Source organism: Gymnogyps californianus, chromosome 7 (genome assembly GCF_018139145.2).
Source record: "Gymnogyps californianus isolate 813 chromosome 7, ASM1813914v2, whole genome shotgun sequence".
NCBI lineage: Eukaryota > Metazoa > Chordata > Aves > Accipitriformes > Cathartidae > Gymnogyps > Gymnogyps californianus.
Window position 1 is genome coordinate 16,440,814 of NC_059477.1, and position 24,981 is coordinate 16,465,794.

The 24,981-nt window shown below is 41.5% G+C and overlaps 1 protein-coding gene across 2 annotated transcripts in view; it reads left to right on the plus strand.

Moving 5' to 3' along the window:
* PIKFYVE (phosphoinositide kinase, FYVE-type zinc finger containing) overlaps nt 1-24,981 on the plus strand; it is a 67,150-nt gene that overhangs the window by 28,806 nt on the left and 13,363 nt on the right. For both annotated transcript variants that reach the window (XM_050899676.1, XM_050899675.1), the window contains exons 12-31: nt 1,388-1,450; nt 3,515-3,644; nt 3,994-4,174; nt 5,557-5,631; nt 6,299-6,406; nt 8,795-8,935; nt 9,603-9,729; nt 10,918-12,104; nt 13,584-13,684; nt 14,861-14,932; nt 16,554-16,725; nt 18,060-18,238; nt 18,735-18,848; nt 20,144-20,252; nt 20,365-20,519; nt 21,094-21,184; nt 22,188-22,248; nt 22,832-22,975; nt 23,144-23,264; nt 24,400-24,495. In XM_050899676.1, the coding sequence (XP_050755633.1) occupies nt 1,388-1,450; nt 3,515-3,644; nt 3,994-4,174; nt 5,557-5,631; nt 6,299-6,406; nt 8,795-8,935; nt 9,603-9,729; nt 10,918-12,104; nt 13,584-13,684; nt 14,861-14,932; nt 16,554-16,725; nt 18,060-18,238; nt 18,735-18,848; nt 20,144-20,252; nt 20,365-20,519; nt 21,094-21,184; nt 22,188-22,248; nt 22,832-22,975; nt 23,144-23,264; nt 24,400-24,495 (3,427 nt within the window). The remainder of the gene's footprint in view (nt 1-1,387; nt 1,451-3,514; nt 3,645-3,993; nt 4,175-5,556; nt 5,632-6,298; nt 6,407-8,794; nt 8,936-9,602; nt 9,730-10,917; nt 12,105-13,583; nt 13,685-14,860; nt 14,933-16,553; nt 16,726-18,059; nt 18,239-18,734; nt 18,849-20,143; nt 20,253-20,364; nt 20,520-21,093; nt 21,185-22,187; nt 22,249-22,831; nt 22,976-23,143; nt 23,265-24,399; nt 24,496-24,981) is intronic.

Consider the following 24,981-nt stretch of genomic DNA (forward strand, 5'->3'; position numbering starts at 1 on the left):
GATATGTCAGACCTAATTTGAGTGTGTTCACAGTAAGAGCTGTTGCCCTGAGGCTGTTGCAAGGTTGAGAGGGATGGAGGTGCTAGTGTACATGCTCATGTGTAGGTACAGCATGACATGACTTTCTCTAGGTAGTCTGTGGAGCTGTGGGTGGTGAATGAATGCTGAGGGTGAGCCAGCTTTTATCAAGCAGGAGGTTGCTTGTAATGCTAAACTTTTCATCTAAGCAAGAGATGAAAGGAATCTGCAAATAACCATTATGCTGCAAGGGAGGCTTGCAACTTCTCTTTGGTACATTGATCATCTATTGAGTATCTGTTCGCAAACTTGGCAACTGCAGCCAAGCTCAGATTTTTAAGCTGATGGCATGTAAGGGGTCTCTTGAGTGCTGCTGTTCAGAGACTTGTGATTGCTTGTGTCCTGTCAACTTTCTGTTGCTTTCTGTTGGTGCCTGAAAGCTGCCTGGCTTTGCATTCTGTTTGTGGCAGTAGGTCTGGACCATTCTCAGGAAAGGTGATAAACGGTTAGCTTTGGACTTCGGATCATCATGCTGTATAAGCAGTTGGACTGTTGCTCTTGTTTTCCCACTGTACAATCCCTTTTTGTAGAAGCAAGGAACCAACTAAAGGCACAACAAGCTAATGGCCTCTGGAGAAAACAAGCTTGTTGTAGCCAGCCAGCCTGCATGAAAGATGAAGATCTAGCAAGCTAAACAAGTGTAGTAGATGGAGCTTCATCCTATTTCCCATATGTAAAGTGATATATAACTCTTGCTTTCCTTTGTTGCTGGGAGTCCACCTCTGGCAGCATGGATTCCTCAAAACACTTTAAACTGTTTTAGACGCTAGACTTCTAGCTCTTGAAAGGCAGGCTGTATTTTGTTTCCTTCACTGTGTAAGATAAATCTTATGGCTGGTCTCTCCGTCAGTCTGAGATACTTCATTGGAGTGTGAGAGCAAAATGGCTTCTGAAGCTGCATTTTTAGACCAGAGTGAGGAGGCTGTTCCCTGTTTGGACATTCCCACGGTGTCTGCTCGCAGCTTACACATTTGTATTCAGATCTAGAAAAGTGTGGTGTGGGTGAATTGGAAAAGCAAACTCTTAACTCCTAGTTCAGTCTTTGCTTGTGTCTACTTTGTTTGTTTTGTTTCTTCACAGTAATAAGTACTATTTTCTTGTTGTCTTAGAACTTTTTGATAGAACAAGAATGAGAGGATATTCTTGTCTTGACCACTCATCAAGCTGTTGCTAAATTGGTGACTAAACACTTAGATGAGTAACGCTGCTGCTTCTGGTGTGGGTGTGTACATCGTAATTACATGGGTGCACCAATGTAACCTGTCATTTTTTTTGTCTCCGCCTATCTCCCTCTTCTCTCTTCTTCCAGAGTACTTGAATCCTGAAAACGGAGGGCAGCAGATGTTCTCTATAAGTGATGCTTTTATTAAAGGTAAGGAGAAACTTCAAATGTTGCTGTTGTGCGGTTTTAATACAATGATGAAAACTCCTCAATACTCCTTTAACAGGGCATTGACCCTTTAGAAATATTTACTTGACAGTAAATCTGAATTTATTTATGGCAAAACTGATATATAAACTCTACTCCAACTTTTCTGAATGCACTTGAAGCTTAAATTTCTTTCACTTCTCAGATTTCTTCATTCAAAAGCACTCAAAGAAAAGCTTTTACTTTTTTTTTTTTTTAAATAAGTGTAAGTGGCAAGTCTGTTCACAACTTCCCCACCCGCAAACTTATGTAACAGACACCAATTTTAACTTTCTGTGCAAGCAAATGAAGATGTGATATGATTAATTGCACTGCTTCTACAGAGTAGCTTAAAGCTTTATCTCTTAAAGCTTTCTGGGTTTCCTGTCATCATCACCACTACTACTTCTGAAATAAAAGGCCATTAGACACAGTTGTGAGTTTTAAAATCCATGTGCCTTCCAATATCGTGGCCAAGTGCACTTGTGGGCTTTATTTCTCCCAGTTAATGCTGTTAATTTTGGTGAGCTTGTAAGAGGAGGAAATAAGGGGGAAACCCCAATGTCTGTGCAGCCAGAAAAATAAAGTCTTTGATTAAACTGATGCTTAGTTTTTAACTCAGCTTTGGCAGGAGAAAGGAAAGGGGGAAAAACCAATGTAACTTCTGTTAATCTTCTACACAGCTAATTTTGGGTATGGAGCATCTGGAAGAAGTTAATTGTTTTTTTTAAAGAGTCTGTTTTTCAATAGTCCTGCTCAGATTACTATTGTATAAGGGTTTTGCCATTGTGTCGTGCACTCTGAGGAGTTCTAAGCTTGAACTCTGAAGGCTTACATACTTGCTGATGAAAATTTATACGCTGCTAGCATAAATGACTTACAATATAGTCAGCCATTATGAGAATGGGGAAGTTTATAACTTCCCTCTGTAATATCATAATACCTGTGTGGGAAATAACCTAGTAACTCTTTCAAAGCACAGAAACCTGTGCTGAAGTAACCTCTCATCTTGGTACTGCAAAACAGAGAACAGCTCTAAGGAGTTACTACACAATATAGTGATTGAAAGCGGCAGGCTCCCTCCAAGTGAGGAGTGTCTTATACTGTTGAAACATGCTTTCTGTTTCCAAAACCAGAAATGGCTATAGTTCATGCTGACATTTAGGATTTAAAAAATTGTACTCAGTGGATATAGCCTTCATTGGCATCCTGTTTGTCATAGTGGAGAAATACCTGTGTATACGATAGTTAGGTGGATGGAGGTAAGAGGATGTGCTGAGATCTTTTGAAAAGCTTGTGCCGCTTTCCTGACAGAAGATCCTTGAGAATTCTGTAGTATTAAATACCGTGACATAAGCTAGATGAACCAGCCTGCTGGCAGCTCCCTCTGCACCTGAGCAGCAAAGAGGTGGTGTGTGGGATCAGGGCTGCAAGTCACATAAAGATTCAAAAGTCTGACAAATGAATTGGTAGCATAGCATTTCTTTAAAATACATTTGGGAGATGCGCTAAACACGGCCTTTACCAAGGTATTTTTGGTACTTGTGCTGCAGCCTGAATGAAATAACTAGATCTTTTAATGCCACTTATACATAGATGTCTTCAAAGCGGCAGCTTTTTGTGGATCAAATTAGTGCCTTTGACCAATGTGCTAAGTCTAAAAGGCATTATGATTATGTATTATGAATATACATGATATTTGGAATTTGCTGCTTATTTATAGGCAAAACTGGGATATAAGATTTTTTTTCCCTGTCTTAACAAACTTGGTAACAGTTCAATTCCAGAAGAGAAAACAGTCTGCTCTATACTGGCAGTACAAGAATTTTAGTAGCTCACTTTTCCTTTGTACACTCACCACTGTTATACTCAATACTGTTTGCTGCATCATGTTACCATGACATCTAGTATTTCATGAGGCTTAGACTTCACTCTTAGTAAATTCTTTCCTTTTCAAAGTCGCCTTTCAGAAAGACACAGGCATTCAACTGTGACCTTGTATTAACAAGGTTTGTTTGTCTCTTGCAGAGTCATTATTCAACAGGAGGGTGGAGGAGAAGTCCAAAGAACTCTTTTTCACACCCCTAGGCTGGCACCACAGCAATCTGGATCTGCTGAGAGAAGAGAATGGGGAGAAACAAGCCATGGAAAGGCTGCTGTAAGAAACATGTAGAAAAAGGAATTTGCAGATCTTGAGTAACAATTCCTGAAGCCCCTCTATTCCACCAACTTTCAGTGGGACTTGATCTACAGTGGACAATACAAGGAACTAATTTGCATTAAGAAAACAGTATTTTTACAGTATATTTTGATTACTTTTTTCTGTGTGATTTTTATATATTGAAGTACAGGACCAGAGTTGACTGTAGAACGTTCTAGGCAGCTGTTCCTTCAGAGGACTTCCTGTACTGTAAATGTGAAGAAATGTACTTCTGACATGTGACTTCAACTAATCACCGCTCTCTATTTTTCTCATGAGAAATCTATTTGTTTTGCCTTTTTTACAGGTCTGCTAATCACAACCACATGATGGCACTGCTTCAGCAGCTTCTGTACAATGAGTCCCTGTCACTGTCCTGGAGGGATATCATTGTACCTGTGGTCTGCCAGGTAGTTCAAACTGTACGTCCTGATGTCAAGAACAGAGATGATGACATGGATATCCGCCAGTTTGTCCACATCAAAAAAGTAAGTTTCAAACAGTGGATGTAGGGAAACAAAAGGATACAGTTGCTGGCAGCACCCCTTGTTTGAAGCGAAGAGTCCCCTTCCCACTGCCTTCAGCACGTTCAGTGGTGTAATTGGCCAACATGGCCTTTGGATAAGGTGGGGTTCTAGAAAAAGTTGCACAGAAGGAACTTTGCATCCTGTGAAAGGTGCTCTAATGCCCTGGAGCTGACCTCTTCTTTCAGGCTGTAGGCTGTAGAAGGTAGCGAAGAGCAACACCTCTGTAATGACTTGCTTCCTCTTTTGGTTTCAGCTTGTTTTGTGCTTGGAGTGGAGATGTACTGAGTGCTGGATAAGTAGCTTGCAGGACTCTGTAGCAATCTATTGCCCTATAACTGTCCATTATGGAGGACTGAACTCCTCCCATGCCAAGCATAATGACTTTCTTCAAGAGGAAAACTTAATTGTTATGGGATGGTGCATCCAGTTCTGCCAGATGGGCCAGTGTTGACATTGTCAAACTGTAAGGCTGGAGTTGTGGCATGCAGTTTCTTCTGAGAGGCTGATGTGAAACTAACATCCAAGGAGCTAGTGTGACTGAGGATCAAAGGCTCGGGCTTATTTTTCTTTGGCAAAATTCACCTCAGGAGGCCTCTTGTGTTTGGAAGCCATGTAAGATATGAGGAGACCCTTATGGTGCTGGTGGTAGCTCTGTAGCATCTCTTCAGGCAGCATCAGTTGTTGCTGCCTCTCCTGAAACTCCAGTTCAAAGAGCATATGTTCAGAGGTGAAAGCTCTTCATAGCTCTCTGCTGTTTTCACATGCTGATAACAGAAATGTCCTCTGAAACATGTTATTATAACCTGTTTCAAGTTGTTTATTACTCCTGTGATTGGTTGTAACTAGGCACACCAGTCAAGTGTCTGATGTGTTCACATAGCAGGTAGAGGTTTGTTTGGTTTTCTCTCCCCCCCCCCCCCCCCCCCCCCCCCCCCCCCCCCCCCCCCCCCCCCCCCCCCCCCCCCCTTTCTTTTTCCTTTCCTTACAATTTCTTTGTTGTTAGTGGAAGTGGCATGTGCAAAGGTATATGCTCCCCATGGCCTGTGGAAGTTAGGTTCCCTTATTATCTTCCGAGTGTACCTGGTTTAACAAATATGCATCTGTTGGGAGGGGCGTAGAGATCCTGGAACTTAGTACTTGTTTTCATGTTGTCCTTAGTTTGCCAGACTTTAAAGGAAAAGAGTTGTGTGTTCAGCATGACTGTATGTGATCTTTCATCTGATAATTGAGGGTGTAGCTGAAGCTTGCACTTCAGCTACAATAAGTATTCTATGTATTAGGTTTACTGCAATAGAAGTTACAGGAGTGTATGAGAGTTCTAAAAATGTTCTTTGCTTTGTTAGATCCCAGGTGGAAAGAAATTTGACTCCATGGTGGTGAATGGATTTGTTTGCACTAAGAATGTTGCACACAAAAAGGTAATGCAGGCTTAATTAATTAAGTGCTGGCTGTAGTGCATGCTGAGGAAAACAAGTGTGATGTGACTTCCTTTTTGTCGTGAAGCTTCTCGCACCACTCAGGAGGCTTGCGAGCTTTTTCTAGTTTGAGACCCTAAACAAGAATGGCTTTTAAAGCATTTCTTTTCCAAGCTGTTTTGTTTTAGCCGAGAGATTCTAGAGGGGGAAGCTTTCCTCATGCATGTATAGAAAAACATCCTTTCCACCCCTACAACCCCAGAAGGCATCTAATAATTACCCCAAGTTTTAGCCAGAAAAAGGCATTTGTGATTCTGACTTACAACAATATAGTAAAGGAAGCCTTTAAATAAGGCAGGAGGTCAAGATAGAAGTGATCTGGATGGAGGCTCCAAAGTGTATCAAGACTTTGGGGTTCTTGGGGGTGACTGTAGAAACCTCTAGCATTACACTCTTACTGGACAGTAGCTGTGAAATTCCAACAACTGGGTGTAACATCTTCATAAGAAGGAAGAATGTGTAGTTGAGTCTGGGGGGGGGGGATAGCTGAGGCACTTTTTTTGGGGGGGGAAAAAATCAATCATGGGAAGTCTGTCTTTTTTTTTTCTTGTGTACTTTTTCCCTTCCAGGTGTTTGTATTTTTGTTTAACTATTTTTGTGTCTCTCTTAGATGAACTCTTGCTTAAAAAATCCTAAAATTCTTCTGCTGAAGTGCTCAATTGAGTACCTCTATCGAGAAGAAACAAAGTTTACCTGCATAGACCCTATAGTACTTCAGGTGAGAGGATGCTTTTGTTCTTGGTTAAAATTGCCTGAGGTTTAGTGATTCAAACAAAATGATGATCAGTGCGCATCTGATTTTTTTCAGTGTGTAAGGTGGAGTTGAGTGAGTGGGATTGCATAGGAAAGAGAAAGATTTCCTCTTCTATCAGCTAGCTAAGAAAACTGCATTAAATACGGTACAAACTTGTCTTGTGCTGAGGGTTTTTGTCATCAGGTTACAGGTACTGAGAGCGATCTTACAATCCTCACAATTAAATGCAGCATTTTAGAAAACACGTTTTGTTTTTAATGATACGCTGTATAAGGAACATATGGTTCAGAAGGTCAGAGCTAGATACAGTTTAGGCGTGCGAAGAAATATTAGAAAAGTTAGTGTAGGTGAGGGTGTTGTGGTTTAACACCAGCCAGCAACTAAGCACCACGCAGCCGCTTCCACCTCCCCCCTCCCAGTGGGGTGGGGAGGAGGAAAAAAAAAAAAGTAAAACTCTTGGGTTGAGATAAGAACAGTTTAATAACTAAAGTAAAATAAAATACACTACTACTACTACTAATAATAATATAATAATAATTGTAATGAAAAGGAATACGACAACAACAAAAAAATAACACCCAAGAAAAGACAAGTGATGCACAATGTAGTTGCTCACCACCCGCTGACCAATGCCCAAGCTGCAATCCGCCCCTCCTAGCCAACCCGCCCCCCATTTATATACTGGGCATGACATTCTATGATATGGAATATCCCTTTGGCTAGTTCAGGTCAGCTGCCCCGGCTCTGCTCCCTCCCAGCTTCTTGCACACCTGCTTGCTGGCAGAGCATGGGAAACTGAAAAATCCTTGGCTTAAGATAAGCGCTACTTAGCAACAACTAAAACCTCAGAGTGTTATCAACATTATTCTCACACTAAATCCAAAACCCAGCACTGTACCAGCTACTAGGAAGAGAGTTAACTCTGTCCCAGCCGAAACCAGGACAGAGGGTTAGGTTGCGCCCATGTTATTTCTTGTCAAGCTTGAAAAAATGGGACAACAACTAATGTAATGAAGTGACAAACTACAAAATGTCGCTTTGGAACAGGTGCCCTGCCCCTGTGAACACTGAAATGGATAGACCTTTTCTTTAACACTGCATTCTGGTCTGAGAATTGGTCTTCAGGTGTTTGCCAGGATACTCATAACAAGGGTATTTGGTGCCCTGCTGAGCTTGGACCGTAACGTTTGTTTCTGTATTTGATTATTTCCTTAGCATGCATTTAAGACCACTTCTGATTAATAGACAGAATTACAGGTATGAAAGCTTTTAGCAATAAAACTTGTCTCTGCCTAGTGAGTTGGTTTTCTAGTAAAAGCTTAAACTGAGACCTGTTCTTTGTCTGAATGGGATAGAAGTATCTGCTATACTTTCTAAATATTGGTCTCTGTGATTATTTCAGTGTCTGCTTCAGAACATCATCATAACTATTTGTGTATCTGCATTAAAGTCATATAGGACAGAAAATACTACAGAAGTACTAGGTCAATTGAAAAGGTTAGCTTCTAGCAAAAGCTTTATCTTTGCTACACTAACATGAATGTTTGTGTTCTGAGGAGCTGGCAAACTGCTTTTGTGGTACCTTTCTCTTGCACAGAACTTTTAAAACCTGACTGATGTGAGCTGCAATAACACAATTGAGAATACCTGGCTTGGGAAGCTGTATCCTCCCTCTAGCAGTGCAGGCCTTTAGTTCTGATAGGGTTGCAGCCCTGCTTTCTCTTTCTGTGCATGGTAATAAAAGTGTTGGAGGGGATAGTGAGATGAAGCCAGAAGGTGGACATGGTTAGAAGAACAATTTTGCAGTGCACAACATTTGGGATCCCACTCCAGAAGCACTGGAGTACAGATTTAGAGACTGAGGCTCTGCGTACAGCCTTGTAGAGACGTAGAGCACTGGCATACTCTCCATGAATGGAAGTGTCTCTGAGTGCCAGCACTCAACATTAGTATGTATCTGAAGATGGAGAACATAATACTGCAAACAGCTTTGGTTTAGGATGCTCTAATTCTAGCACCTTTCGAACGTAAAACCATTTTCCACGTAAAGATGTAAGATGCATATATATATATATATGTTTGGATTCTGCTGCAAGTCTCTTACTTCAGACTGTCATTGGACTATATCCTCATCTGCAATTAGTGCATATAACAAATTACTGATAAACTGGGTGTTGTGCTGTGGGGGTGGGGAAATGTGCACGATGGGCAACTGATGGTGCTTTCTGGATGGTTTGTTTCTGTTTTATAGGAAAGGTCAGTGTATAAATGAGAGAGAAAGTAATATTAAGCATTTAAGTGTTTTTTCAGATGGGTTTGCAGTAAATTGCCATACTTTGTTCCTGTCTGCAGGAAAGGGAGTTCTTGAAGAACTACGTACAGCGGATAGTTGATGTCAGGCCTAATTTGGTCCTTGTTGAGAAGACTGTGTCCCGAATTGCCCAGGACATGCTCTTAGAGCATGGTATCACCCTGGTCATCAATGTCAAGCCGGTGAGCATTTCCTGTCAGTCAGACTGGGCCTTGTGGTGGTTCTCTGTAATTTCTCCTTGTAGCATACTCCCCACAGAAAGCAAAGAGTTGTCTTATTTTCTCCTCTAACCAAACCTGGGCCCTTTTTTAATGGTACTTCTCTTCCAAGAAGGCAAGACAGGCAAACCTAGAGAGTAACTTTTCCTCAGCTCTTCACAGCTGGTCTGCTGTGTCCTTGCTTAGTAGGTCCTTGTACCCTGTCAAGTTAACTCTGACTCCTATTTGTAGCAAATCCTGCATGGGTCCTCAGTGATCCCCAGAGAGCCTCTGTCCCTGTGAGGCAGGGTACAGACAGCCAAACAGAGAGTGGCTGTGGGAGTTGGCTGAGCCAGCACTATGCTGACTGCACTGTACCTCCTGGAACTTTTTTTACTTGAGCAGATCCAGATATCTCCAAGGAAGGGCACAATCTTACCTCTCACCAGAAATATTTACCCAACTGCTTTTCTAAGATTCTTGTATATTGTGGATGTGTGTTTGTGTGACTGTGTTTAACCCAGAGTTTGTGTCTCAGTGAGAGGTTTCCTGGATCACGGTGGCGTTTGTTTGTTTGTTTTTTAAGAGCAAGCTAAGGATGCTAGTGTCCTCTTTGCACTGTAGATTCTTACTGTTCTTTCTGTTTTTACAGCAAGTGTTAGACCGGGTAAGTCGAATGACCCAGGGAGACTTAGTGATGTCAATGGATCAACTGTTGACCAAACCACGTTTGGGAACCTGTCATAAATTTTATATGCAAGTTTTTCAGTTGCCCAATGGTGAGTCAAGCTTGATGTGTCTTAGCTTGTGTGTGTGAAAGGATAAATGCTTTGCTCCTCTTAACTAGATCTGAACTGTTGGGTGCCTTGTGTGATCAAGTATTATCTCTCCTACTCATTTTTCTTTACTTGTGTTACATCTTGGAACTACAGTGAATTGGCTGTGGACGCAAAAGCGTGATCTTACTAAGATGAGACACACTAGATTTTAATTAGGGTGGCTTCTTCCTTCCAAACTGGTGTGTGGTTTTTTTGTTTTTTTTTTTTTTCTCCCACCACCCTGAAGTTTGTCTAGTTTGACTTCTTGTTCAAAACAGGAAGGACTAATTTCAATGCAGGATCAGATTTCTCAGGGCTTTGTTAGCCAACTGTTGAAAATATTGCAGAATGGAGATTTCATAGCCTGTCTGGGCAACTGTTCAGTTGCTTAACTATCCTCAGCATAAATAATTTTTCTACATAGAAACAGAGAATCATAGAACAGCCCAGGTTGGAAGGGACCTTGAAAGATGATCTGGTCCAGCCTTAACATATCCAGTCAAAATTTGCCTTGTTGCAATTTGTGCACACTGCTCCTTGTCCAGTCATTGTGCACCTTTGAGAAATCAGATTTCTTTTTCACTGTAACCCCCTTTAGGCAGTGGAAGGCTGCAAAGAAAGAAGGAAGAAATGCTGCTTGACAGGTTACCAGTGGTGCTGGCACACATAAATGCTGTTGATGCAAATCTTTATGGAGATGCAGTCTTTGCATCTCTTCCCCTTCCACTTCCCCATGCCCCCTTCCAGCCTTTAAATTGCACTCGAAATCTTGTAGACTTTTGACTTATAAGGATGAGCAAATGTGCCTGGGAGGATAGTAGTTCTTTTGCTTCACTGCTGCAGAGTCTACAGTGATCTTAGAATACGCTGTTTAGGCCAACGTGTTCCATGTGGCCTTCGTGTGGACTTTATGATGACTTGTTTTACAAAACAGGAGAAGTTTTTTAGCAAATGCTTGTTTTGCTTGCAAAAATATTTCAGTACAGTGATGTGAATTTCTGCAGCTGGATTGTGCTCCCAATGTTAGTTGCTCTTAGTCTTTGTTACAGTCTCTTCAGTGTGTGAGATACCTAAGAGCAGGTTAACTGTAGTTGTCATCCTAACTCCTATGGTTGTTTTTTTTTGTTTCATTTTTTTCTTTTCATCTAGATCAGACAAAAACCCTGATGTTTTTTGAAGGCTGTCCCCAGCACCTGGGTTGCACTATCAAGTTGTGTGGTGCTGCAGAGTATGAGCTGGCCCGTGTGAAGGAGATCCTGATCTTCATGGTCTGTGTGGCTTATCATTCCCAGCTGGAAATCTCTTTCCTTATGGACGAGTTTGCCATGCCCCCTACTCTGACCAAAAACACCTCCTTTCACTCCCTTATTGAGGAGTCAGGAGATGAAAACGAACAACAGAACCTCTTCAATGGTGAGGATTTCAGCACAGCAGTCAGAGACATTGAACTATCCTCTGAAAAGCTGCCTGTAATCTCTGAGTCAGTGTCCTCTGATGAGGTCAGCTTGCTTGAACAAAGAGGTTTATTTGAGAGAGGTGACCAAGAGAACAGTCAACTGGAAACGGTGTCCTCAAAACAGCAAGAGCACCACAAAGTGGAGTCACCATTTCCGGTGTTCAATTCTGTACCTCCTGCAATACCGGAAACATCCCTGCTTCCCCTCCATGGTATGGACCAGCACTTGGTCACTCTGGATAGCCAGTCACTAGAGCCTCATCAACAGGCAGATGATCTGCAGGAGTCCAAGAGTCAGATGAGAGTCTTCAGAGACCCTCTCCAGGATGATACTGGTTTATATGTCACGGAAGAGGTAACTTCTTCTGAGGATCGTCTCAAGACTTACTCTGCAGCATTTAAGCAGGAGTTGAAAGATGTCATTCTCTCTATTTCTCCTGTAATGATGTTCCGTGAACCATTTCTTTTGACTGAAAAAGGCATGAGGTGCCCTGCCCGGGAATACTTCCCTGAGCAAGTTTATTGGTCTCCTCTCCTCAATAAGGAATACAAGGAGCTGGAGAGCAGAAGGAAGAGACAATTATTGCGGGATCTCTCCGGACTACAAGGCATGAATGGGAGTATCCAAGCCAAGGCTATCCAAATCTTGCCTTCTCATGAGTTGGTTAATACTAGAATAGCAGAACATCTAGGTGATAGCCAGAGCTTAGCCAGAATGCTGGCTGACTATCGGGCCAGAGGAGGGAGGATACTACAGAAAAGCACAGATCCCTTTGCCCAAAGTAAGGATGTGTCTAGTGTCCCTGCTGGAAAAACTGGGTGCAGAATTGAAGAGGATGAGAAGGGACTGGCTCAGAGTGAATCCTCATGGACTCATAAGGTAAGATTCAAAGCTATGTTACTGAAAACCCAGGTTACATCAGTTTCTCCTGGTAATACAGAAGGTGTAGTGTGTCATATTAAATGTTAAACCAGAGTTGGGTTTTTTGTTGGTTTTTGGGTTTTTTTGTTTGTGGTGTGTGGTGGGGTTTTTTTGTTTTTTTTTTTTTTTTTTTTTTGACGGAGTCAAAACTGCATTTTAGATTGCAGTGCTCTGGGCACTTAAACAAGTCAATATAACCAGGGACTATGTGGATATAAGAAAGCAGAACAAGAGACTGACTGCAAAATTTCCCTGAGAAGGGAAGAGGTTGTGAGACTCTACTTCCTGAGAAATGCATAGTCAGCCAAGAATCAGTGTACTACGTTGCCTGTTCAGCTCAGCTGTACATGACTGGTTTCTGAAAATTAGTACATGAAGGGGGAGCAAACTCAAGAAGTTTCTGAAATTGAGCTTTCTTGCTGCTTGTGTTGGTGATTTCTAAAAGTGTAATATTTTCATCTTCAGAGGGCTTAATGTCACAGAAACGGCAGTAGGCTGTAGTTACATTGAAGTATTTGACTGTAAAAGTTTGGGTGATCTGAAGAAAAGTGAGAATCTCGTAATGGAGGGGGAGGAGATCTTTGAAATTTCAAAGCAAGGCAGTATGTGCTTGTAATCAAAATATCTAAAGTTTTGGGAAACTGCCATGAAAGCAACTAACTTGTATCTGAGGAAAAGGATCTTGGGACTTCCTTGAACTGGAAGCTGTCAGGAAAAAAGGCTATGAACAAGAATAGCAGAACTGATCTCCTGAAATAGTCAAACTTTTTGGTCCCTGAGCCAATCAGCCCCCAAGTTCATGAGCAGAGGTTACTTTTTAATTGGTGCTTAAATCTAAATCTGTGTAGCTTCACAGGCCATAATCTTACAAACTGTAAGATGAGCCCTTGCTCTGGATCAGACTGGTTGATGCTGTTTTAAATTTATTCAGTGATCAAAGAAATGTATTTGGTAACTTCATAGTTCTGTAGGGTGTGGAAGGGGAAACAGCTCCATTCCAGCAGCAGCATGGTAAATCTCTTAACAGAGGACAGAAAGTTGGAAGTCTTTCTATAGCCTGAATGAGTAATTGAGGTATAATATATTGGCAGAATTTTGACTCTGAGGTGTCCTAAACTGTACAGTGCTTTGGAGGCTCTGGATGTTTGTCTCAGGGCTTTTGTTGTTTTCTGTTCTCCTTAGCTTCCTTTCCACAGAAACACATGCATGTGCATTGGTTTCATTATGCATATTAGTTATGCTGTTCTAAAAATGGCAGTTAGCAATTATACATGGTACAAGTCTGAAGCTCAGAGATAATGCGAGGTTAATCTGTACAAAAGCAGCAAGCAGAGATTCGTCTGTAAATAAAACTACTAGAATAGAATTTTGTCGTCAGGAGTTGTGTGTGGATGGAGGTGTCTGTAACCAGTAAATGAGTTGTTTTCTCTCTACCAGGTGGATTGCCTGAGTCCAGTAAACCATCAGAGGCTCTGTGTTCTCTTCAGTAGCTCTTCTGCTCAGTCCAGCAATGCTCCAAGTGCCTGTGTTAGCCCATGGTATGAAAACTACTCCTCTACAGCTTGTATAGTTGCTATCTTTTTTCCGAAGTCAAGGTCAGCGCTCGCCTCATAGCAGTATTTCTTTGAGGACTCCTTGGTAGGTTGTGCCCATCCTGTAACAGGAACTGTTGCCAAAAGAATTTTGTCTTGCCTGATCAGGTGGATCCAGAGCAGTATCCCAGAGCCTTTGTAATCCCCAAGGCATGAATGAGAAAGCCCAGCCTACAACAGGATACTTTAGTTGGTCCTTTCACTGCAGAGTAATGTATGTGTGGGGAGGGCACTGCATGCAGTCTTGTGGGGAAGAGTTAGTGTATATAAACACAGAAGAATGTCCAAGCCCAAAAATAAGCCTTGAGAGAATCTCAGAATACTTGTAGATTGTATTATCTGAGAGTGGTATTTGAATATATTGCTATCTTTCTTATATTATAGTCAGCAGCATTAAGAGCTTTAACTGTATTTCCAGCTTAGTGGGCTGTAATTTAATTGTGTGCAACATATGACAGGCTTCTAGCTCTACTAAACAGGACAGGTCTTGGTGTTTCATCATCTAGCTCAGGTGAAAATATAGAGATGGCTTTCTTACACGAAAAGGTCTAGAGTTCCTGTAAAAGCTTCGGAATGAACCGAAGAAGGTGGTGATAAGCTCACTGAACAGCAACAATAAGAGGATGTAAATTACTGATATTAGAGATGTCTGAATTGTGACACTTAAACTGATACTTACACATTTTAAGTGGCTTGATCACCTCAGGTTCTGAGAAAACAAAAGTTGCCATTAAATCTTCTAGAAGAATAAGGTTTTCTTAAGGCTTTTTTCATCTTCTGGATGTACCCTTGTCGTAACTGTTTAAATGTTAGTGTTTGAGGCTTCAAGCTGTCTAGACTTCTGTGCCTATATATTCTTGAACATGATCTTCAAAAGTGCAGTCGAATTGTATTTGGCTTTTAAAAGTCAAGTTTAAAGTTGTTCTAGTAGGTCTCTGATCTCATTATTAGCAAACTTGACAGCAGGGATCTGAGAAGCGTAATCAAGAGGAAAAAAAGCCTTTCAGGGTATACAGGGCTGAAAACAAGCCAGCAGTGGGTGCAGATCCGTGCACCTAAAGGCCATTGCACAGCTAACAGTGGCAGCATCCACCCTCTAAAGCTTTTCTTTCTCTGCTTTAGGATTGTGACCATGGAGTTCTATGGGAAAAATGACCTGACTCTAGGGATTTTTCTGGAGCGCTACTGTTTCAGGTGAGGAGGAACTTGTTCTAAATCTCATTCTAAACAAAGCAAAAACTTTTGATAGCTCTGTGAAGTTGACCTGCTGCCCTCTTCATAGACTCTACTTCCTGTGCACTTAGGAGAATAGCATGCAAGTCTGCAGAGCCAGTTGTGTCCTAGTAAAACTTACCACTTAAATCTGTTGCTCTGTTTGCTCTGTTATCATGCTGTAGTGAAACAGGAACTGGATTTAAGAATTCACTTACTCATGCTCACTTCTTACAAGCAAATATATCCACTGCTATCCCGCTTCAGCCCTGTCTCTCATTTCTTTTAATGAGGAAGTGGAACAGATTACAAAACAAGACTTAAAAGTTCATAAAGACAAATCTGTTCACTTAGCACTTTCTTGTAGCGATTAGGGCTCTCAGGGCCTAGTTAAGAGTCTGAGCATATATTTCAAATGGCTGTTTTTCAAGACAAGCAACTGTACTGATCACAATTTTCTGAGGTTCCTATTTGAGCTTTCATATGAATTCTGGAAAAAAACCTACTCCTTTAGTGTTATCTGAATGTCTCAGAGTAAGGCTTTGTCATATCTGCAAGGTGGCTAATGTTAATGGTCCAGAACACTTTTAGCCCTGGCGAAGTACTGTGTAATTTATTTCATCTGACAGAGGTGCAAGCTCTTATGTTTCAGTAATAACCAGTACTGCCAGAACCCCATACAGTGTCTCAGCAGGCTGTGAAGCTGGATAGGTAGCCTGTGGCTCCTCAAAAGACAAGATCACCCTGTTCTCTTCATTGGCCACTTGCAGTAGCAAAATGCTCTTTATGTTCAGCCTTCTTTGGAGGAACAAGTATTTCTGCTTGTGCTGATCAGTGAGGAGGAGGAGCTTAGCTGCCCACTCTTAAATTCTTGTTTCTGTCTGCTGACTAGCTAGTGTGTGCTAAAGTGAATGCTTCTCAATCTCCATAGTTTCAGTAACTTAAAATTCTTTTTTTCTTCATATGGGCAGGGAGGATCTGGGCTTTTTCAGGATCTTTCTGTTTTTGAAGAATTCCCTATTTCACTTTGGTACCTAAACAATTCAGCTTTTATTTTTCTGATGTCAGTCTCTCTTCTCTGACTTAGAAGAAAGCCATCCAAAGAAAGGTCATGGATTTTTCTGTTGAAAGAGGTTATATGGCACTATTTTGCTCACCTCTTCCTCCAGGAGCTGAAACATTACCATTTTGAAGGCTCTTTGGCACATCTTTGTCCTCAGTAGCCTTTGCTCTGGTACACTGCCAAAGTGGTCTTCTAATTTGGTGCCAAGCACTTCCAGGTGCTTGATCCATCTTTTGTGGACTATATGAAATATGTTGGTGGAAAGTGATTCATTGTAAAAAGATTGTGATAGCAACCAGTATCCAGTCACTGCTTTTGGGACCTATACAGCCATTGCTGGCAAGGGAACTTCCCTACGTACTATTTCTAAATAAGTACAATTAACTCTGCAGAAACAGCCTTTGCTAAAGGCTTAGGAAACTTTTACAGTAAAGATAAATAGTATCGTGGTATTAAAAGGCATATTAGATGTGTTGAATCAGTTCTTCAGCAGTGCCTAGCATATGATCATTCATAAGTGTTTCCATTTTTCTCTATAAGGCCTTCCTACCAATGCCCCAGCATGTTCTGTGAAACACCAATGGTGCACCACATTCGTCGCTTTGTTCATGGGCAAGGCTGTGTGCAAATTGTGTTAAAGGAGCTGGACTCCCCCGTCCCTGGGTACCAGCACACCATTCTTACTTACTCCTGGTGTAGACTGTGCAAACAGGTAAGGATGTGGACTTAAGAATCATTGCTATTCCAATTTTAGTATTCCTGTTGTGACTGCCCTCATCCCTGGAGCTATGGCTAAACTATCATAAAACCTGTTACTAATACAGATGTTCTCATGTATCTACAAATTCCTCTTGTAGAATTGGGGCTGTTGAGAGTGAAACATCTTGTGTGAGGTAGTCCTCTTGGAAAGTGTCAAACCTGGCTCTGAGAGGATAGGTTTAAGTGGAGATGATATATTGCTGGAAACTAATTTCTGACACATGGAAAAAATGCAGTTGCCCTCTTAGAGGTGAAGAGTATGGTCCCTTCCCTGCAGTGAATCAGTATGAGCATCAAAAGAATGTATGTACGGGGAAGGGCAGCCACTGAGACGTACTGGCTTAGTAATTGGCTAAAACCACTTGGTATTCTTTGATCTGCTATGGACTGGACAGTCGGCATTGCATCAATGTGATGTCTAGACTTCCTTTAGTAACCATTAGAAAGTAAGTAAAATCTTCATTAGAGGAATGATAAATTGCTTTAAAAAAAACACAAGATAGTAAGATTGTGTATTATCTGAAACTTGTTCTGTAATTTAGCTAAGAAAACATTGCCAACTGGATACTCATCTCTAGCTAAACACTGTAAAACTTAAGAGCCTTCAAAGAGACGAGAATAAAACTTAATTAAAAAAGATTCATGCAGTGCCTGAAACGCAAAACATCTCAATTACCCATGTGGATGACTCAATTCACCTACTTATGCTGGCTTAAACATGGGTGTTGGATTTAAAGATACCTGGAGGAAGTTAATGTAATTGCTGAAGGCAAGCCCTACGCTGCTGTGTATACACCTGTTCTAGAACCTCTTATTTCTGTGTGCTCATGTAAACACTAATATGTTTGTGGCTATTAAGTATGTATAAAGCAGTGGCTACTCTAAGCTTGCAGGCACTGCTGAACTTGAAATACACTGTAGAGCAATACCAACGTATTTGTAGCTGAAGAATCACCAGGGAAAAAGTGTATGATGAAACCACTGCTGCTGACTGGGTTGCTGGAAATTGTCTCTCTGCAGAGAAATAGCATCCCAGATAGAAGCTTCCATCAAGGATGTGTTTGCACTCCCCCAACTTAGCACCTGTTGTCATCAACTAGCAGTTGTTTATCCGATTTATTGTTACTACGTGTTGGCCTTAGCTTTGCATAAATGCTGTCTTTGTTTAGTATGTTTCAGGGTCATGAGTGCTTCTGGTACTAGAAGTAATAGATTGCTGTCTAGGTTAGCCTGTCCTTAATCTTGGTTGAAGGATGAAATTAAGACACTTGGCTTTCAATTTTTCAGGTGACACCGGTTGTTCCCCTTTCCAATGATTCTTGGTCTATGTCTTTCGCAAAATACCTTGAGCTGAGATTCTACGGGCACCAGTACACTCGAAGGGCCAATTCAGAGCCTTGCGGTCATTCCATTCACCATGACTATCACCAGTATTTTTCCTATAATCAGATGGTGGCATCTTTCAGGTGAGGCCCACTGCTAAAAAATTCCTTCTCTTTCTCTAGTACTATGTGAAGCATATAGCTCTAGTAAGGAGTCATCAGGTCTGTCCTTCACTTTGAGTACAGCATGGGATAGCATAACTGCGCTATAACAGAAGTGCAGGATTGTGTGCTGGCTTGCAGAGGGCATTGTGGGCGCCATCACTGTCCTGGATGGGGTGGGCAGTGTTCCTAAGAACGGATGGCTCCAGTTCATGATACAGAAGGGAAATACTTTCCCCGTCTGATCTCGAAAACTTTCAGAGTTTTGTTTTTTGCAACGTGATCTGTGGTTTTACTTTTTGCCTAGGAGATAAATGAACAGGGTGTTATTGCTATTAAAAGTAACTAAAGCCCTGGAAATATTGACAGTGCCCCTTTTCATGTAAGGGGTAATGAATGGTGTGGTCTAAGCAATATGGTGTAGAATTAGTACTATGTGGGGAGAGTCTTGTTAATAGCTGTCGTGTTGCCTTCTCAGCTACTCTCCAATCCGGCTGCTTGAAGTGTGTGTCCCGCTCCCCAAGATCTACATCAAACGGCAGGCTCCATCAAAGGTTACTATTTTGCAGGATCTCAAGGATTTCTCTCAAAAGTAAGCTTTGTTTTTAATGCCTTCCTCAGCTTGCTTGTATTTTGGACTTTCATTAGCAGAACATAAGACCATTTTTGCTAGTATAATAAGACTTGCTAAATATTCATTATTTAATAGAAAAGTAATGGTTTTAAACACGTTTATAAGTGCATATACTTCTAAGGGAGGGTGGTATTCGAATCTTCTTTATTATCTTTACCTGCTCGGTCCATACTAATCTCTCACCTTTTCATCTGGCGGCAATTGAGCTTAAACATGGCCAGTAGAAACTAAGATTCTTCTCTTCTCGATCCCTGAATGTTGCACTTATTATTTGAGTGATATAGTGTGTTTCTGAATGATGTTGCCAAGTAGCCACTGAAAGGTTAACCGTCAGCTGGTGTCTGAAATGTCAACTTTTCTTAAAAAATGCCTTCTCAAGCACAGCTGAAGTATTTCTACTTCCTTATTCTAATACTAAAAATGGAACAGAGGAGGTGGTTGTAGAAGGCTTAATCTGAAAACTGCAGGTATCATTTTGTACCCTTACCCTAACATTCGTTTTTGGAAGATCTGATGAAGTTTAAATCCTGCCTTCAGCCCAGAAAAACTGCAAAGGCATTGCTCAAATCTGTTCTCCAAACAAAACTGTTTTCATTATACTGGTCATGTGGGAACTAAACTGTCTGGTGTGTAAAAGACATTGCCTTTGTTAGCTATTGAATATGATATCAGCAGTCAGTCTGGTACCTTCTTGTAGTCTAAGGTAAACTACCATAAGCCTAGACACCTTCTAAGTGTAGGAACAAAAACGTGGGAGACAGACATTGATGGAAACTGTATTAAATACAACCTGAGTGCTGTTCTGCCTGGTGGCAGCATTCCTGTGTCGCTGATGTCTCTGACCACCTGACTTCAGAACCTGTGGAGCTTTGTTTAGAGCTGAAAATAGTTACTGACTGTCTCTGAGCCCTTCTGGTGGAGGTGTAGCTTGCAGTCCCAGATTCTTCCTAGACACAGATGACGTGACAGTTCCCCTCTGCTAGTAATGTGTTTGTGACCTTTGTGTTGCTCTCTGACAACTTCAGCTGCTAAGGATAAGTTGTGAAGAGGAATCAGTGTGTGTAACTTCTAGGTTTCTGCTATACTAGTGAATATTTTTCCCAATTTCCTTGTAAATTCAGTGGGACAGCCTACTGCGCAGAAGACTGTCATGTATCGTCCTTTGTATTCTTAAATGCATTCAGACCTTTATTAAAGAATATTGAAGATATTCCAAGTAGTCACAGCTTAACTTTTTGGATCCCTGTCGACAGGGTGTCACAAGTGTACCTTGCTGTTGATGATCGCCTTGCTTCTCTGAAAACGGATACTTTCAGCAAAACAAGAGAAGAGAAGATGGAAGACCTCTTTGCCCAAAAGGAGGTAATGGACTATTTCTTCACCAGCAGACCACAGGCTACAAAGTGTGTGGAGAAGCCACTCAGATCTAATGTCATCTCTGGTCACAGAACACTGACAGTTTTTCTTTTGGCAGATGGAAGAGGGGGAATTTCGAAACTGGACTGAGAAAATCCAAGCAAGGCTGCTTTCGTCATCATTAGACACACCTCAACAGCTGCAATCTGTTTTTGAGTCTTTGATAGCTAAAAAGCAAGGACTTTGTGAGATGCTACAAGCCTGGAATAATAGGTACAAGGACACATGTTGGAATCATGAGCAACACTGATAATGTGTTGGTTATAGAAGGGAAGAGGTTCTTTTGTACTTTCTCTCCCTGTACTGCAGTTGCTATATAGAGTGTATTATGACAGCTTGTGCCAAATGTCCTCTGCTGGTTAAGACCACAGAGCTGGTTGATTGGAACAGAAAATCATTTCAGGACAGCTAATAAAAGTATTGTGTTGTAGAGCACAACTTGCATCTGAGAGGAGAAAGTCTCATTTGAATAAAGGTGGAAGAGAGGGGAAGAGGGGAGCATGGGAAAGCAATTAATTGCGTGAAATTATCTCAGAGGTGAAGAAAATGTTCTGGTTTTGACCATTTGAAACATAGCTTTGGCAAGTGTTAGCAACCATCTGAGTTTGCAGTAAAGACTTGTGAAGGCATGTTTGGCTGTGTTCTAGTATGGAGAAACTTCATAACTTGTGCCTTTCACAGCTAATATCTGTAACCTATCTTTTGATTAATTTTTCTTTGGGGTTTTTTGGTGGTGGGTGTTTGTTTGTTTGTGGTTTTTTGGGTTTATTTTTTATTTTTTTTTAAGATTGCAGGATCTCTTCCAACAAGAGAAAGGGAGAAAACGTCCGTCAGTACCACCTAGCCCTGGGAGACTAAGGCAAGGTGAAGAAAGCAAGGTACGAGTAGCAGGCTAGAAGCTACTTAAACTTTTTTTTTTTTCTCCTGGGACAGCACAATAGTCTTAAGACTGGCCTCAGTTCACTTAGTAAACTTGTTTTACTGCATCATGTAGTTTTCAGCTGTAAAAGCTTGAATTGCATGTTAGTATATGTATCTTTTCCTAAAGATGTGAACCAAGAGCCATGTTACACAGAAGAAGACTAAGTATGAATAGGATTTGATGATTTTCTGTGGTGGTTGTGTAGTGTTCATCTGAATACTGACAGCGGAGAGCTGCACTCATTGTCAGGCCTGTGCATAGATAGGAAGGAGGTCACCTCATTAGACCCTAGGTTGTTGCCCATCAGGTTCATCCCTTGCGAAAAAGAAAAGGCAAAAATTATCAGGAGAGGCAGAGCAAAGAACACAGGAAGGACTGATAATGAATTTGGAGGTTCATCTCTGTTCTGTGGTGTGTCCTGTGGGAACTGGCTGAGGGGATGTATAAATGATTTTGGACTGCTGCCTCAAGAGCTCTGTCTAAGGGTACAGTTGCCAGCATGCTGAACAGCTACCCTTTGGGGAGCTGGTACTCAGAAAATGTCCAGACTGCAAGACAGTACAATATAAGCATAATACAGAGAGGCTGAACTCCCAATAGTTCTAACATTAGCAAGGTGCACTAAGAAACCCCATGAGACCCTGGATTTGCTCTGCTGCATGCGTATGTGTCCTTTCCACTTAACACGTATTTGTTAGATGCTAAAATGCACTTAACCTTGATCTAGCAGCAAGTAGGTTTATATAGAGGAAGAGTGTGGTCTTTAAAGCACTCATAAGCATCTTGTGAAGCTACGTTGCTGTTGCCTTGTCTTTTTCGTGTGGTGGCAGATACAGTGACAGTGCAGTGGGTGGGAGTGCTCTGTTGTGGTGTATCTGCTTTTGCAAGTATTCCACAGAGGAAGGGATACAGCTATAAAGAGCTTGGCATCAACAGTGGTATTTTGTTATTCTGTCTAGATCAGTAGCATGGATGCTTCCCCACGCAATGCTTCTCCAGCACTGCAAAACGGAGAGAAAGGTCTGTTGTTTGTTTATTTATTTTTCTTAAGCTACCAGAAGAAGCTTGCTGTAACCCTTTTCCTGACATAACATGGGAGTGTTTGTCAAATTCAGTAATTTAAAGAAACAGTGAATCCACATTGTGTCAGATAGGAATAAGTCAATTTCTAGCTTACTATTATAAAAAGCAAAATCTGCTTCTATGTGAAGCTGAATTACTAGTGATACTAAACTGGCCAGCAAGGGTTTTCCTTTGAACTTGAGTTTAAAAACTTTCAGAGGCTTTTTAAATAACTGAGTAACTACATGGAATTTGAGAAATACCTCTCGTCTCTTCTGTGAAGTGGTTAATAGGTGCTGAAACCTCTTACCTGTGAGGCATACTGAGAATTTGTGGGAATGCTGTAGTGGGTATAAGTGTATGCACCTTCTGCATTGATCAGCTTGCCCATTCCTTTGCTCTGGGTGGCCTTACCTGCTTTCTAAGTAAAAAATTCTTGAAAGTAGACAATGGTGATAGCTTGGCCCAGGAGCAAGCAATATCACTTCTGACAGCTATTTAAAATGCTTTCTTCTGTCCTTAACTGTCCTTGTACTCTCAGAGGATCGTTTCCTGACTACTTTATCAAGTCAGAGCTCCACAGGCTCCACCCATCTTCAGCTGCCCACCCCTCCAGAGGTTGTATCGGAGCATATGACTGGTGCCAACACACTGTCTGAACAGGACACGACAAGCAGCTCAGAAGGTATAGTTCAGTTGTGGTCTTGTATTCTTTCTCTTGCTTCTCTGTGGCAAGTGTATGAGATCCGTTTAGGAAATAGCAAATCTAATAACTCTGGTCTGCAACCTTCGTTCTGAATTTACAGCTTGAAGTTTGATATTGTGATGCAGACTTAACTTATTTCTGTTCCAGATGTGTTTGATGGACACTCACTGGGATCTACAGACAGCCAAGTGAAGGAGAAGTCTACTATGAAAGCTATTTTGGCGAACTTTTTGCCTGGAAACAACTATAACCCCATTCCATTTCCCTTGTAAGTACTGCATAATATATATGATGTACAAAATTAGCAGCCTGGTCAAATTGCAAACAGAGCTGTGCATGCTTCCTTTGCTCAGTATGTAATTTAAGTCATCACTTGGGTTTGCCTCTGAATAAGCTATAGAACTTCCTCAAGGCAAGAAGTTTTCTGTGTCCCTTCTAGGTGTTTGTAGGTTACCTGCTTTTCTTATTAATGATCCACCCTTGTGCATATACATTATCAGTTTCTCCTCCTCCTAGCAGGCATGCCTCCTCAGAACTCATGTGGGAGGGGAAGGGGTGGGGGGAAGAGGGAGAAAGATGCCTTCTAACTTCATTCCTGCAGGGAGGGAGCAGAAATGTCCTTCCTTAGCAAAGACTTACTAAAGCTACATGCCTGCCTCTTGTTTTTGCTTCCAGACCTCTTCCAAGGGTTGGACTCAAATTGGCATTGTCTGGGTGTAGGTCAGGTTCAATGGCTACTGCATGTGCCCTCAAGTCCCCCTCTCATGTGAAAATGGGCAGGCTGGAAAGTCTTTTAGCTACTTGGTCTGCGTGCTTTGTACTGTTTCTCCTTTGACATGAGCCTAACGTTTGGCAGCCTGAGTTTAACTTCTGAATCCTACCCCCAGGGTAGTAGTGGAGGCCATGGGCTAATGAGGTAAAAGTTAAATGACTGGGTTCTACAGATAAGTAAAACAAAATCTTACAGAAACCCAGGAGACTTTTTGGAATTTTCTGTGCTAAACTGCTTGTTCAGAAAAGAGTCCAGATTTGTTCCCTAACTTTACTCTGCAGGCTATGCTGCAGGACAGTCAAAACAAACTCAGGCAGGTTTTGGTGCCATTAGAAACAGTGGCTGCTAAACAGAAATAGACTCTTACTCTAACTTGGAGCTGGTCTTCTGATATAAGCAGCTTGCTTGAAGTGCTGATTGCCCTAACACATTACCATTTAGATTTAACGACATAGCTATGAATGTGTCTGTTGGGAGAAGCTGATCTGGGGAGCTTTGGTTCCATGCTGAGACTTGCAGCTTGTGCCCTGGGAGTGCAGTGGTGAGATCTGGGTTTTGACCAAAACTTAACCTTTTCTTTCCACAAACTCTTATGATCTGCTAACAGGCTCCCTATGTTGTTTTCATTTAGTGACCCAGATAAGCACTACCTAATGTATGAGCATGAACGTGTACCTATTGCAGTCTGCGAGAAAGAACCAAGCTCCATCATAGCTTTTGCTCTCAGGTACTGGTGTAATTTTGCTGTTCATCTGACACATGTTGTACTTTTGCAGCTTTTCTGTGCAAGGAATATTTAAATCCTAATGGTAGGGAACAAGCATGACAGAATTTCTTCACTCAGCTGTGTTGAGAGTTTCTGCCAGAGCTGAAGTTCTCTCCTTTTATTACTATAGATATAGAAAGTAGGTTGTTGAACTTGCAACTGGATTTTGGGCTTTTGTTGCTGAACTCTAGAACACAAAAATGAATTAGTTGTGTAGTGTTCCCTGTAATGTGATATTGTTAGAGAAAGAAGTGCAACTAAATTTTGCTCAGCTCTCCAGCTTGGAGGAAGTGCAACTGAGCTAGGGAAAAACAGGTAGGTATTCTTAACTGCAGTCTGTCCCTTGCCTACCTTCGGTCGTAGCAGCTCTTGCTACTACTACTCAGGTCTCCAAACCAGCTGCTTCAGTAAATCTTGGGGTTTGTGTGTCACAAGGCAGCAGACTTT